Source organism: Mustelus asterias, chromosome 1, assembly GCF_964213995.1.
Source record: "Mustelus asterias chromosome 1, sMusAst1.hap1.1, whole genome shotgun sequence".
Classification (NCBI taxonomy): Eukaryota; Metazoa; Chordata; class Chondrichthyes; order Carcharhiniformes; family Triakidae; genus Mustelus; species Mustelus asterias.
This window is the reverse complement of record NC_135801.1, coordinates 159,618,453-159,631,943: the sequence shown is the minus strand read 5'-3', so window position 1 is coordinate 159,631,943 and position 13,491 is coordinate 159,618,453. Positions and strand designations below refer to the sequence as shown.

The 13,491-nt window shown below is 41.8% G+C and overlaps 1 protein-coding gene across 1 annotated transcript in view; it reads right to left on the bottom strand.

Moving 5' to 3' along the window:
• Positions 1-7,609: 7,609 nt before the first annotated feature.
• Positions 7,610-13,491, bottom strand: part of gba2 (glucosidase, beta (bile acid) 2) — a 67,979-nt gene continuing 62,097 nt past the window's right edge. The window contains exons 16-17 of the mRNA XM_078221941.1: positions 12,578-12,769; positions 7,610-10,873 (exon numbers count right to left, since the gene is read on the bottom strand). Coding sequence (XP_078078067.1) covers positions 10,661-10,873; positions 12,578-12,769 — 405 coding nt within the window. The 3' untranslated portion in view covers positions 7,610-10,660. The remainder of the gene's footprint in view (positions 10,874-12,577; positions 12,770-13,491) is intronic.

The window sequence follows — 13,491 nt, the reverse complement described above, 5'->3', positions numbered from 1 at the left end:
CGCTGAACTTTGAAGCAAAGGTGAAGCCCATGGGATGAAAGGGGCAGTGGATCTGTTGACTGAGTGGTCACGTGATGACGTGGCTGCTAAAAAAAGTCACATGACACAGTGCAGGAGTGCTGCAAGAGAAAGATTTAACACTACAAGCAGCCATTAGAATCTGCATGTTAAACGAATTTTGGGCTGGCACAGTGGTAAGCACTGCTGTCTCACAGCCAGAGACTTGGGTTCAATTCTGGCCTCAGATAGGTGTGTGTGTGTGTGTGTGTGGAGTTTGCATGTTCTCCCTTGTCTGCGTGGGTTTCCTCCCACGCAGACACAGGTTAGATGGACTGGCTATGTAAATTTACCTTTGTGTCATGGGGTAAATACGTGGGGTTACAAGGATAGGGCCTGGGTGGGATTGTTGTCAGTCAGACCCAATAGGCCGAATGGCCTCCTTCTGCACTGTAGGGATTCTATTCTATTTTATTCTATGAACAGTCAGAAAACAGAAGTTTTTGCCGTACAAGGGCACACCCTGCCCCAGTTGCAGTGGTCATCACCCTCAGAGCAGACTAACATGTTTCGTGTATGGCAAATACTGCAATACATGTGGCAAGTAGAATAATTTCACAAAATGCTGCAGATCGAAACCACAGCAACTTCCTTTGCCACCAGCCTCACTGGTCAGTCCTCCGAAGTTAGAAGCGTCAGCAAGCTGAACGAACTGGAGCTCAGCCAAGGCAGTGAAACCACTGATGCTCCAACAACACTTTACTGTGAGAGTGTCAACACCGTCACAGAAAAAGGTGAGATCTTCACTCTGAACATGATTTGCAGCAACACAAGAATGAAGGTAAAAACTGACACTGGAGCAAAGCGTAATGTATTGCCCAGTCAAATGCTATGGGAACTAGACCCCATATGCAGCACCGGACCCCAGGACCCAGGTAGAGCTCATGACTTACTGCGGACAAACCATCCACACAGAATGTGTGGCCAGTCCCCACTAAACAGAGGGCAGGCAGCTTCAAGTTTCAACTGTGACATCATTAGTTAGCGAGCAGTATTATATCACGTGAGACTTGATGATTTGGTACCATATCCTGCACAATCAGGCTCCCTCATCAGTGCTACTTGTAATAGGTCTTATCTCTTTGGACTCCGTAAACAGAACCATTCTGTATTTAACCTTTGCTTAATTGTAATCAGTGTAAGACATTATCATGTGACTGACTCTTTGTCTGTAGCTGCATCCTTATTTGGTAAGTGAAATACATCACATGGCCCGTGGATCGCCCAAGAGCTATATCTAATTCCTTCTAAAAATCACAAAACGTTTTGGCCTCAATTATTTTCTGTGATAGTGAATTCCACAGATTCACCACACTCTGGGTCCACACTCACCTCAGTCCTAAAAGGTTTTCCCCTTATCCTCAAACTATAACCCCTAGTTCTGGATTCCTCCACCCTTGGGAACATTCTTTCTGAATCTATCCTGTCTAACCCTATTAGAATTTTATAAGTTTCTGTGAGATCCCCATCAATAAACCGCTATGCCTGCAATACTTTGTTTTAAATTTGTATCATTTTAAAACTGCCTAAATAAAGATGGTAAGAAGTTTAACAACACCAGGTTAAAGTCCAACAGGTTTATTTGGTAGCAAAAGCCACACAAGCTTTCGGAGCTCCAAGCCCCTTCTTCAGGTGAGTGGGAATTCTGTTCACAAACAGAGCTTATAAAGACACAGACTCAATTTACATGAATAATGGTTGGAATGCAAATACTTACAACTAATCAAGTCTTTAAGAGACGAAACAATGTGAGTGGAGAGAGCATCAAGACAGGCTAAAAAGATGTGTATTGTCTCCAGACAAGACAGCCAGTGAAACTCTGCAGGTCCACGCAACTGTGGGAGTTACAAATAGTGTGACATGAACCCAATATCCCGGTTGAGGCCGTCCTCGTGTGTGCGGAACTTGGCTATCAGTTTCTGCTCAGCGACTCTGCGCTGTCGTGTGTCGCGAAGGCCGCCTTGGAGAACGCTTACCCGAATATCAGAGGCCGAATGCCCATGACCGCTGAAGTGCTCCCCAACAGGAAGAGAACAGTCTTGCCTGGTGATTGTCGAGCGGTGTTCATTCATCCGTTGTCGCAGCGTCTGCATAGTTTCCCCAATGTACCATGCCTCGGGACATCCTTTCTTGCAGCGTATCAGGTAGACAACGTTGGCCGAATTGCTCTCTTGCAATTCGGCCAACGTTGTCTACCTGATACGCTGCAAGAAAGGATGTCCCGAGGCATGGTACATTGGGGAAACTATGCAGACGCTGCGACAACGGATGAATGAACACCGCTCGACAATCACCAGGCAAGACTGTTCTCTTCCTGTTGGGGAGCACTTCAGCGGTCACGGGCATTCGGCCTCTGATATTCGGGTAAGCGTTCTCCAAGGCGGCCTTCGCGACACACGACAGCGCAGAGTCGCTGAGCAGAAACTGATAGCCAAGTTCCGCACACACGAGGACGGCCTCAACTGGGATATTGGGTTCATGTCACACTATTTGTAACTCCCACAGTTGCGTGGACCTGCAGAGTTTCACTGGCTGTCTTGTCTGGAGACAATACACATTGTTTTAGCCTGTCTTGATGCTCTCTCCACTCACATTGTTTCGTCTCTTAAAGACTTGATTAGTTGTAAGTATTTGCATTCCAACCATTATTCATGTAAATTGAGTCTGTGTCTTTATAAGCTCTGTTTGTGAACAGAATTCCCACTCACCTGAAGAAGGGACTAAGAGCTCCGAAAGCTTGTGTGGCTTTTGCTACCAAATAAACCTGTTGGACTTTAACCTGGTGTTGTTAAACTTCTTACTGTGTTTACCCCAGTCCAACGCCGGCATCTCCACATCATAAATAAAGATGAACAATAGATCACAGTCCAATCCTGCAGCTCTATAGTGACAGGAGAAAGTCTGTTCTCTAACTCCAGGTTGAGGCTGTGTAAGCTCTGAATGTTGGTAATTACATGCAGGCTTTGATAGGTGGGCTATTCATGGCTGTTAACTTGCAGATATTGAAGGAATTACTCTGAAAGTAAACTCATCAATCGATCAGCTCAGACTCTGGTCCCTGTTGTAATGAATACTCAGCATCCATCAGTGCTAATTTACAGTGAATTACTGCTGCCTCACAGTGCTAGGGACCTGGGTTCAATTCCCAGCTGTGTGGAGTTTGCACATTCTCCATGTGTGTGTGGGTTTCCTCCGGGTGCTCCGGTTTCCTTCCAGTCTGAAAGGTGTGCTGGTTAGGTGCATTGACCTGAACAAGCACCGGAATTTCACAGTAACTTCATTGCAATGTTAATGTAAGTCTTACTTGTGACTAATAAATAAACTTTAAAATTTAAAACTTTGCCTTTTGAAGCTGACGAGAGAGAACGCACAAAGGGCAGCATGCTGTGTTTTTGCTGCACGCCTCACATTGTCCAACTATTCTCCAACGTCGGATTCGAGAAAAGGGTATTTTCATTGACTAATAAAAAATACAGCACAGGTGGAGACAGCCAATTAGGTCCCTTTGCTGGCATACTCTCATACAACTCCATTCCTGTTCTTTTATAGTTCTCCTTTTTAAATACTTACCCTATCCCCTTTTAATTAAGTTCCATTCTCGGTCTCAATAGCCATAATTGTGCTTACCAGGATTAGACTTGTAGAAGCAGGGGTGAATACCTACACCAAATGCCAGTTTCTTAATGATAATCGATCACAGTAATGTTCGAGTGGCAGAGTTCTAGTAGTGATACAAGTGGGGTGAATACTCCACAAAAGATTGGAGGTGTAGTGGACAGTGAGGAAGGTTTTCAAAGCTTGCAGAGGGATTTGGACCAACTAGAAAAATGGGCTGAAAAATGGCAAATGGAATTTAACGCAGACAAGTGTGAGATATTGCACATTGGAAGGACAAACCAAAGTAGAACGTACAGGGTAAATTGTAGGACTCTGAAGAGTGCAGTTGAACAGAGGGATCTGGGAATACAGGTACAGAATTCCCCAAAAGTGACGTCACAGGTGGATAGGGTCGTAAAGAGTGCCTTTGGTACATTGGCCTTTATAAATCGGAGTATCGAGTATAAAAGTTGGAGTGTTATGGTAAGGTTATATAAGGCATTGGTGAGGCCGAATTTGGAGTATTGTGTACAGTTTTGGTCACCTGGTTACAGGAAGGATGTAAATAAGGTTGAAAGAGTGCAGAGAAGATTCACAAGGATGTTGCCGGGACTTGAGAAGCTGAGTTACAGAGAGAGATTGAATAGAACAAAGAACAATACAGCACAGGAACAGGCCCTTCGGCCCTCCAAGCCCGCGCCGCTCCCCGGTCCAGGATTGAATCCTGAATCCCCGCCCAATTTTCCAGCCTATCTACATACCAATATCCTATCCACCGAGCTGTCCCTCACAGCTACGATGCTTTGTTCATTACAACCTATTAACTCACCCCCACCCCCCCATTCCAGACCATATGATCTCCAGGGAGAGGCGAAAACCCAGAGTGAAAAACCCCAGGGCCAATATGGGGAAAAAAAAATCTGGGAAATTCCTCTCCGACCCCCTGAGGCGATCGAAACGAGTCCAGGAGATCACAATGGCCCTGATCAGAAAATGCTTCCCAACCCTAGTCATTTCCACTTCCACGAACACCATATGAATTCCCTGCCCCCGAGACAGGTTCCCAACTATCCGCAGTCTGTACTGGCACCAGCAAGATGATCATAGAATGAAGCCTTGAAACGAGAAACAAGGAACAATTAGCCCGCGCCGCTCCCTGGTCCAAACTAGACCACTCTTTTGTATCCCTCCATTCCCACTCCGTTCATATAGCTGTCTAGATAAGTCTTAAACGTTCCCAGTGTGTCCGCCTCCACCACCTTGCCCGGCAACACATTCCAGGCCCCCACGACCCTCTGTGTGAAATATGTCCTTCTGATATCTGTGTTAAACCTCCCCCCCTTCACCTTGAACCTATGACCCCTCGTGAACGTCACCACCGACCTGGGGAAAAGCTTCCCACCGTTCACCCTATCTATGCCTTTCATAATTTTATACACCTCTATTAAGTCTCCCCTCATCCTCCGTCTTTCCAAGGAGAACAACCCCAGTTTCCCCAATCTCTCCTCATAACCAAGCCCCTCCATACCAGGCAACATCCTGGTAAACCTCCTCTGTACTCTCTCCAAAGCCTCCACGTCCTTCTGGTAGTGTGGCGACCAGAACTGGACGCAGTATTCCAAATGCGGCCGAACCAACGTTCTATACATCTGCAACATCAGACCCCAACTTTTATACTCTATGCCCCGTCCTATAAAGGCAAGCATGCCATATGCCTTCTTCACCACCTTCTCCACCTGTGACGTCACCTTCAAAGATCTGTGGACTTGCACACCCAGGTCCCTCTGCGTCCCTACACCCTTTATGGTTCTTCCATTTATCGTGTAGCTCCTCCCTACATTATTCCCACCAAAATGCATCACTTCGCATTTATCGGGATTGAACTCCATCTGCCATTTCCTTGCCCAAATTTCCAGCCTATCTATATCCTTCTGTAGCCTCTGACAATGTTCCTCACTATCTGCAAGTCCTGCCAGTTTTGTGTCGTCCGCAAACTTACTGATCACCCCAGTTACTCCTTCTTCCAGATCATTTATATAAATCACAAACAGCAGAGGTCCCAATACAGAGCCCTGCGGTACACCACTAGTCACAGGCCTCCAGCCGGAAAAAGACCCTTCCACTACCACCCTCTGTCTTCTATGACCAAGCCAGTTCTCCACCCATCTAGCCACCTCCCCCTTTATCCCATGGGATCCAACCTTTTTCACTAGCCTACCATGAGGGACTTTGTCAAACGCTTTACTAAAGTCCATATAGACAACATCCACGGCCCTTCCTTCGTCAACCATTTTGGTCACTTCTTCAAAAAACACCACCAGGTTAGTGAGGCATGACCTCCCTCTCACAAAACCATGTTGACTATTGTTAATGAGTTTATTCCTTTCTAAATGCGCATACATCCTATCTTTAAGAATCTTCTCCAACAACTTCCCCACCACGGACGTCAAGCTCACCGGCCTATAATTATCCGGGTTATCCTTCCTACCCTTCTTAAATAACGGGACCACATTGGCTATCCTCCAATCCTCTGGGACCTCACCTGTGTCCAGTGACGAGACAAAGATTTGCGTCAGAGGCCCAACGATTTCACCTCTCGTCTCCCTGAGCAGCCTTGGATAGATTCCATCAGGCCCTGGGGATTTGTCAGTCTTTATATTCTCTAACAAACCTAACACTTCCTCCTTTGTAATGGAGATTTTCTCCAACGGTTCAACACTCCCCTCCGAAACACTCCCAGTCAACACATCCCTCTCCTTTGTGAATACCGACGCAAAGTATTCATTTAGGATCTCCCCTACCTCTTTGGGCTCCAAGCATAAGTCCCCACTTTTGTCCGAGAGGTCCGATTTTTTCCCTAACAACCCTTTTGTTCCTAACGTATGAATAAAATGCCTTGGGATTCTCCTTAATCCTGTCTGCCAAGAACATTTCGTGACCCCTTTTTGCTCTTCTAATTCCCCGTTTGAGTATTTTCCTACTTTCATTGTACTCCTCCAGAGCTCCCTCCGTTTTTAGCTGATTGGACCTAACATACGCCTCTCTTTTCCTTTTGACCAGTCCCTCAATTTCCCTGGTTATCCACGGTTCTCTAATCCTACCCTTCCTATCCTTTTTTACAGGCACATGCTTGTCCTGTAGCCCAATAGGTTGGGACTTTATTCCCTCGAGCGTAGAAGATTGAGGGGAGATTTGATAGAGGTGTATAAGATTTTGATGGGTATAGATAGAGTGAATGCAAGCAGGCTTTTTCCGCTGAGACTAGGGGAAGAAAAAAACCAGAGGGCATGGGTTAAGGGTGAAAGGAGAAAAGTTTAAAGGGAATATTAGGGGGGGTCTTCTTCACGCAGAGAGTGGTGGGAGTGTGAAATGAGCTGCCGGATAAAGTGGTAAATGCGGGGTCACTTTTAACATTTAAGAAAAACTTGGACGGGTTCATGGATGAGGGGGGTGTGGAGGGATATGGTCCAAGCGCAGGTCAGTGGGACTAGGCAAAAAATGGTTCGGCACAGACAAGAAGGGCCAAAAGGCCTGTTTCTGAGCTGTAATTTTCTATGGTTCTAAAAATATGAAATAGTATCAAATTTGTGTGCTGTAGACATTTTGGATCAATGTTGAAATGCATTGGAGCCTCTTTTGTCTAACATTCTACAAACCGAAGGTGAACCAAGAAAATAGATCAAATAATGCTGCTGCATTTCTACTACAAATGCAAAAACAAGCAGTTTTATTTTATATTTATTTATATCAGTTGTATTTTATTTCATTCCTTCACATATTGAAAATGTACGAAGTACAACACTGACAAGTGTAACCCTACATTTACAAATACCAATTACTGTTCTAGTGGAGCATGAATTATTTTACATGCTAAAAAAAGCAAAGGCAACAAGAACCAAAATAATCTTTAATTCCCTTAATAGTAAACACTTGGCTATAGATCATGCAAACAGATGATTGTAATTTATCTTTATTCAATGTCATTCAAAGCATTTCAAGTCTAATAGTAACAGACTATAACATGTCCTTAATGCTGATTGTTCAGTTACTACACACAATGGTGATAATTAACCAAATAAATATGTCTTTGCATCAAAACTAAATTTATTTTTAACCTTGCAGGGCGGGGGGAGAGGGGGGTGGGGGGGGTGGTGGTGGTGTGGAGAGGATGTGAAAGGTGGCAGGAAAGTGTTAAGGGAAATGGAATTAAAGTAAATGGAGTTACAGATCAGCCATTATCAAACTGAATGGTCCAACAGGCTTGAGAACTGAATGACTGACTCCTGTTCCCATGTTCTTTTGCATTGTTCTGTATGGCTGTAGTTTTGTTCCCCAAAAATAACAGGTTAAAATTTGACAATTTGAGTCAGGCACTATAAGTTCTTGCCCTACTCAGTGCATTTTGAAAACTGAATTTTTAAAATTTAAGTATCAACAGCACAGATTGTCTTATTTTCACTTGTGCACTTGTTCTCAGTCTTCAAGTTAAACATTTTAGTAAAAATCAGTAATTGATACACAGGGGATCAGAATGAAATTCAATTCCAGCAAAAGCTCAAAATGGGTATTAGTCTTTGCACCTTGAAGTGAAATTTTGCCCCAGATCTCCATTGCAGTCTTCAGATTTACCTTCAAGTTAATTTCATACATGTACTATCAAACAAAGTGGTCTGCTCACTTGCTCCAGTGAGGAATGCCTCTCGAGTTGAATGCAATATTCATTGTTTCTTGTTAGTGAACCAGCCATATTTGTTCTTGTGAGTGGTTGTAAGAAAAGGTGGTAACAGCAAACACACACCACTGCCAACCTATCTAGCACTGGCTGCAATGATTCAAGATGTCCCATCTGCATCCACTTAATGCACAATATCAATGTTGTCAGTGACATTCGTATCCCAAGAACAAATAAAAGAAAAACTTGTGTTCAAACTGTCTTTCAAAAAATTTCACTAGAACCCATTTTGTATATTGTTTCTCTGGACACCATCAGAAAAAAAACTAAGAGCACGGGCAGTATTTTTCCTTATTTACCATTTTGCTTTTTTCACTTTGGCCAATATGCTGAACAAAATAAGTCCTATTGTAATAAAAAAATTGCAATCGGACAGAAAGAATGATGACAGGAAATTATTTTGGAATAAAAATGAAAATCCATAAGACAGGTTTAAGGCAATACATGTGCACTGAGATTTAGGAAGCAAATCTGAGGCATGAGCAAAACAAAAAAATGTGAAACATGATCCAGGTTCAGTGAATTTTTTTTAGCCTCTGTGGCATTAAATGTCATGATGTGGAGATGCCGGCGTTGGACTGGGGTAAACACAGTAAGACGTTTAACAACACCAGGTTAAAGTCCAACAGGTTTATTTGGTAGCAAAAGCCACACAAGCTTTCGGAGCTCCAAGCCCCTTCTTCAGGTGAGTGGACTCGCCTGAAGAAGGGGCTTGGAGCTCCGAAAGCTTGAGTGGCTTTTGCTACCAAATAAACCTGTTGGACTTTAACCTGGTGTTGTTAAACTTCTTACTGCATTAAATGTCAACATATTATAGACTGCGTTTTCAGAAATAATGCTAAAATTAAACATTTGAAAAGTCAGGTCAAAGCCAAAAAATCCTATTTCCAGTGTCTGGCTGAATAACTCCAGCATTTTTTTTTAAACCTCATGTCCTCAGAATTTCTGCTGTTCTGTATACAATATTGGCCTTTGAAGGTAAAATCTTTTATCTACAGGGCTTGAGTTAGAAAAGTGTAGTCTATAGCATTTTACTTCACTTTCTACACTTCCTCTTTCTCTCCCAAACGAGAGTAAATGAGTGCTTTGCACAAAATAATAGCAATTTTAGATGCACTGGTAGTTTAGTTCCTTTAAATTGAAAGTGAAGTTGCATAACAATTTTTATTCACAGTAAATAAACCCAACATTTGTGCTCTCATTTTGAACAGTACATTTGTGGGTGCACTCAAATACACAAGAAAAGTCCTACTAAAAACAATTTGTTTATACACAAAATGTACAATGTATTCCTTCACACCTGGATTTAAAATAACCTGAGGATCAGTTTGTGTCAAAAATCTGTTCCATACACAAAGTAGGCATCCCTAAACCAAAAAATTAATACAACAGTAGTGTTTTATTTAGATCTCATTTCAAAAGCAAGTTAAACCAGAAAAAATTGATATGTCCAAGAAACATTTTAAATCAACATTTTCATAACCATTTGTAAAATTGCACTGATTTTTCTAACTGATTGTATATCTCAAAAGTGCAAAGATGCAATTTAATGATCATCTATATTCACTATTTTAAATATTTCAATTTAGACAATGCCTGTGACTTAATAAAGCATATCCTTCAGGAACTAGAATATAAATTCTGGATTTAAAATATTAGAAAATATACTTAATGATTGAATGTCTGAGCAGGTCATCATTGGTACTTTATAGTTTGAAAGTAATCCAAAATACTGTATTAACCTGACATTCTACAGTACCAGTTACCATATGCCTGAAAAGGTCGCAATTTCTTGGTTTCAACATTCAAAAATATAGAAATAAGTACTCTAACAAATTGCAGGGCTGCCCGAGAGGCTGTTTCAGTCTTTCATTGCATTTTCAAAACAAATTTGAATGTTCACGTGAAATCTGAAACTTTAATGCCCATTTCTCTTTGCTGCAGTTATCATTTGCAGTTCAGGTGTTTCAATTTGCTACATATATCAGAGCTTTACTGTAAAGAAAGTACTAATGAAGTGTTTGTAATTGATTCAAAGGACATCATTACCAATCTTGCACCACTCTCTTCCTCCTCCTCCCTGAACTGTTACTGTGGAATATTCATATAATTCACCCAAAAGGAATGCACTTTTGTTTTATATATCAACAAACATGTCATAAAACAATGAAGTATTGGTATATTTGGAAAAACAAACTCTTATTTGAAGCTGAGATTGAGGGTGCATTATTGAATGAAGAAAATAACATAAATCTGAACCTAGTTCATCCTCATTCATATGGAACCAGAGTCAGTCAAGTTGAGTTGGTCATGCATTTTGTCTAGTGCTAGCTGCATACTCCAAATGCTCAGAGGTCTCATGTATGCCAGGGAACGATAAATATTCTTTTTGCAATAGGCTTCAGGCGTCTGAAAAGCCATGCCAAGTCGCTCCCACACTGTCCTGTATGTACCCTCTGCAGTCTTGAAACCTTCATCGACAAGTCCCTATGAATCCCCAGAGAAAGGATTCATTTAAAAAGATTTTAAGAATACAATTAATACATTGCATTATTACCTAGATTTAAAGGACAAAATAGGACTGCTCAAAAGCCATCTTCATACTTCCAAATAGAAACTCCAGGTAATTCAATTAATTGCATATTAAAGTAAAGCAACACGAGAATCAATTACTAGTACATTGAAAGTTGTGCAGTTAAATATTTGTTGTTCTCCCAGTTCCATATTGAAACACAATCTAGTGTTAAAGCTTACTTTCCTTCCGCATCTTGGGGTATGATTCACAAACACAACTATCTAATCAAGTGCCAATTCAGCACATATATAATTTACATACAGGGAGGGGATTAAAATGGGGTAAACACCTTCCAGAACTGCTATAATCTGAAAAGTATTGCAAAGAAAGATCAGAGGAGCCTAGGAGTGCACATCAACAGATGTGGCAGGGCAGGTAGATTAACTGGTTAGGAAGGTAAATGGGATACATGCCTTTAATTGCCAAGCCACAGAATACAAAAGCAGGGAGGTCATGCTGGAACTGCATAATACACTTGTTAGGCCACAACTGGAGTAGTGTGCGCAGTTCTCGTCACCACATTATAGGGAGGATCTGATTGCACTGGAGACGGTGCAGAAGACATTTATCTGGATGCTGCCCAGGCTCTGAACGATGAGGAAAGATTGAATAGGCTAGGGCGGTTTTCCTTGGCGCCACAAAAGGTTGAGAGGACCTGATAGAGGTGTATAAGATTATGAGGAGCATAGATAGGGTGGAAAGGAAGGGGCTTCTGCCATTAGTAGAGGGGTCAATAATCAGGGGCATAGAATTAAAGGCAGAACTGACAAAGGGTCATCCTGACTTGAAATGTTGGCTCTATTCTCTCTCCACATATACTGTCAGACCTGTTGAGTTTTTCTAGCATTTTCAGATTCCAGCATCCACAGTATTTGCCTTTACCACAGCTACCAAAAGCCTGGAAACCTCTGGTATATTTATTAAAACAAAAACATTTTAACAAAATTCCTTTGACTAGATCTCTCAAGTAGACACACACTGCTGAAAATGCTCAGCAAGTTGGGCAGCATCTGATGACAGAGAAAGAGTTAATGACCAGAATTTTCCCCCATGGCAGATGCGGCGAGCCGAACATCCATCATTTTTGGTGGCCCCACCAAGGGGATGGACAGAAAATTCCAGCCAATGTTTGGGTCAACCATCCTGAAATGTTAAATCTCTCTCTCCACAGATGCTGCCAGGCCTGCCGAATATTTCCAGCATATTCCGTATCTATCTCAAAATTTCAGTCATTTGTTTTTCTGCCAAGTAGACCTCCATTTATGAACAACTTCAGCGAATGCATACAAAATGATGCCATATTAGCATTTCTATAATGCTCCTATTTCCAGCAATAATCAGGATTAGGATGAAATGGAGATTGGTACAGAAAAACATGTCTGTCCTGTAATCAAATGCAATCATTAATTAAACTTCATTTGTGAATTACCAGACTATTTACAACAACACTACCTGTTTGTCAGTTCCTAGATTTACAATGTTAAACCATCCATCTCAATTATAAACAGCCAGAATATATTATAGTGTCATGGGAAGCTCATGTAATATACTCAGCTTATTTTTGTAGTATTTTGCAAGAATTACCTAGGCTTTGAAACTACATATTAATAACTCACCTCTTGTATCATAGTGGCTGCCAGACCATAGACTACCCCAATCCAAACCTCATCTGATTGGACACTGGATGTGTCTATTGTACCATCAGGTCTCATTCCATTTATTGCTCCCATTGTCCCATTGGCAAAACTCATCACATTCAAGTCAAAGATGGTCTTTAGTGCACATAAGACATGAGCTTTTGGAAATACCTGTATGTAGTAAATTACATATCTTGAGCACCATGATTTCTGAAATACACATATGTACACAACATTGACTTCAGTTTTCAGTTATTCCTCTACACAACATAATCTGACCATCAGGGCAGGCAAGGAACTCAGCTTTAAACCTCTGAAACCTCATCTTTCATGGCTTCTTAAAATTGGCTCATGTGAACAAGCTCCCTTTCCCTTTATTACAGAGAAAGTGCTTGGTCTTAACTTGCTAAATAGTATGACCACAGAAAAACGGAACATCTAGGAAATTACAGGGGGAAATTTACTGATCCATATCATTAGTACACCAAATATAGTACCACTAGACTAGCACTTAAAGGAGTCTTTATGCAGCACTTGGGCCATGATTACGACTGAAGACATGCAATGACCTTGTAAATGCATCAAGCCAGCAATAGCACTAAGTTATACAGAACAAAAATCTTCAATCTTTTGAAAGCTTTATCCGAATTTGCTGATAGAAACATAGAAAAGAGGGGCATGAGTAGGCCATTCAGCCAATCGAGCCTGCTCTGCCATTCAATGTGATCATGGCTGATCCTCTATCTTAACAGCATACCACCACCCCCCCCATACCCCTTGACTTCTTTAGTGTCAAGGAATCTATTTCTTTCTTAAAAACGTGACTTGGCCTCCATTACCCTCTGTGGCAGCGAATTCCACCGATTCACTACTCTTAGCGAAGAGATGTTTCT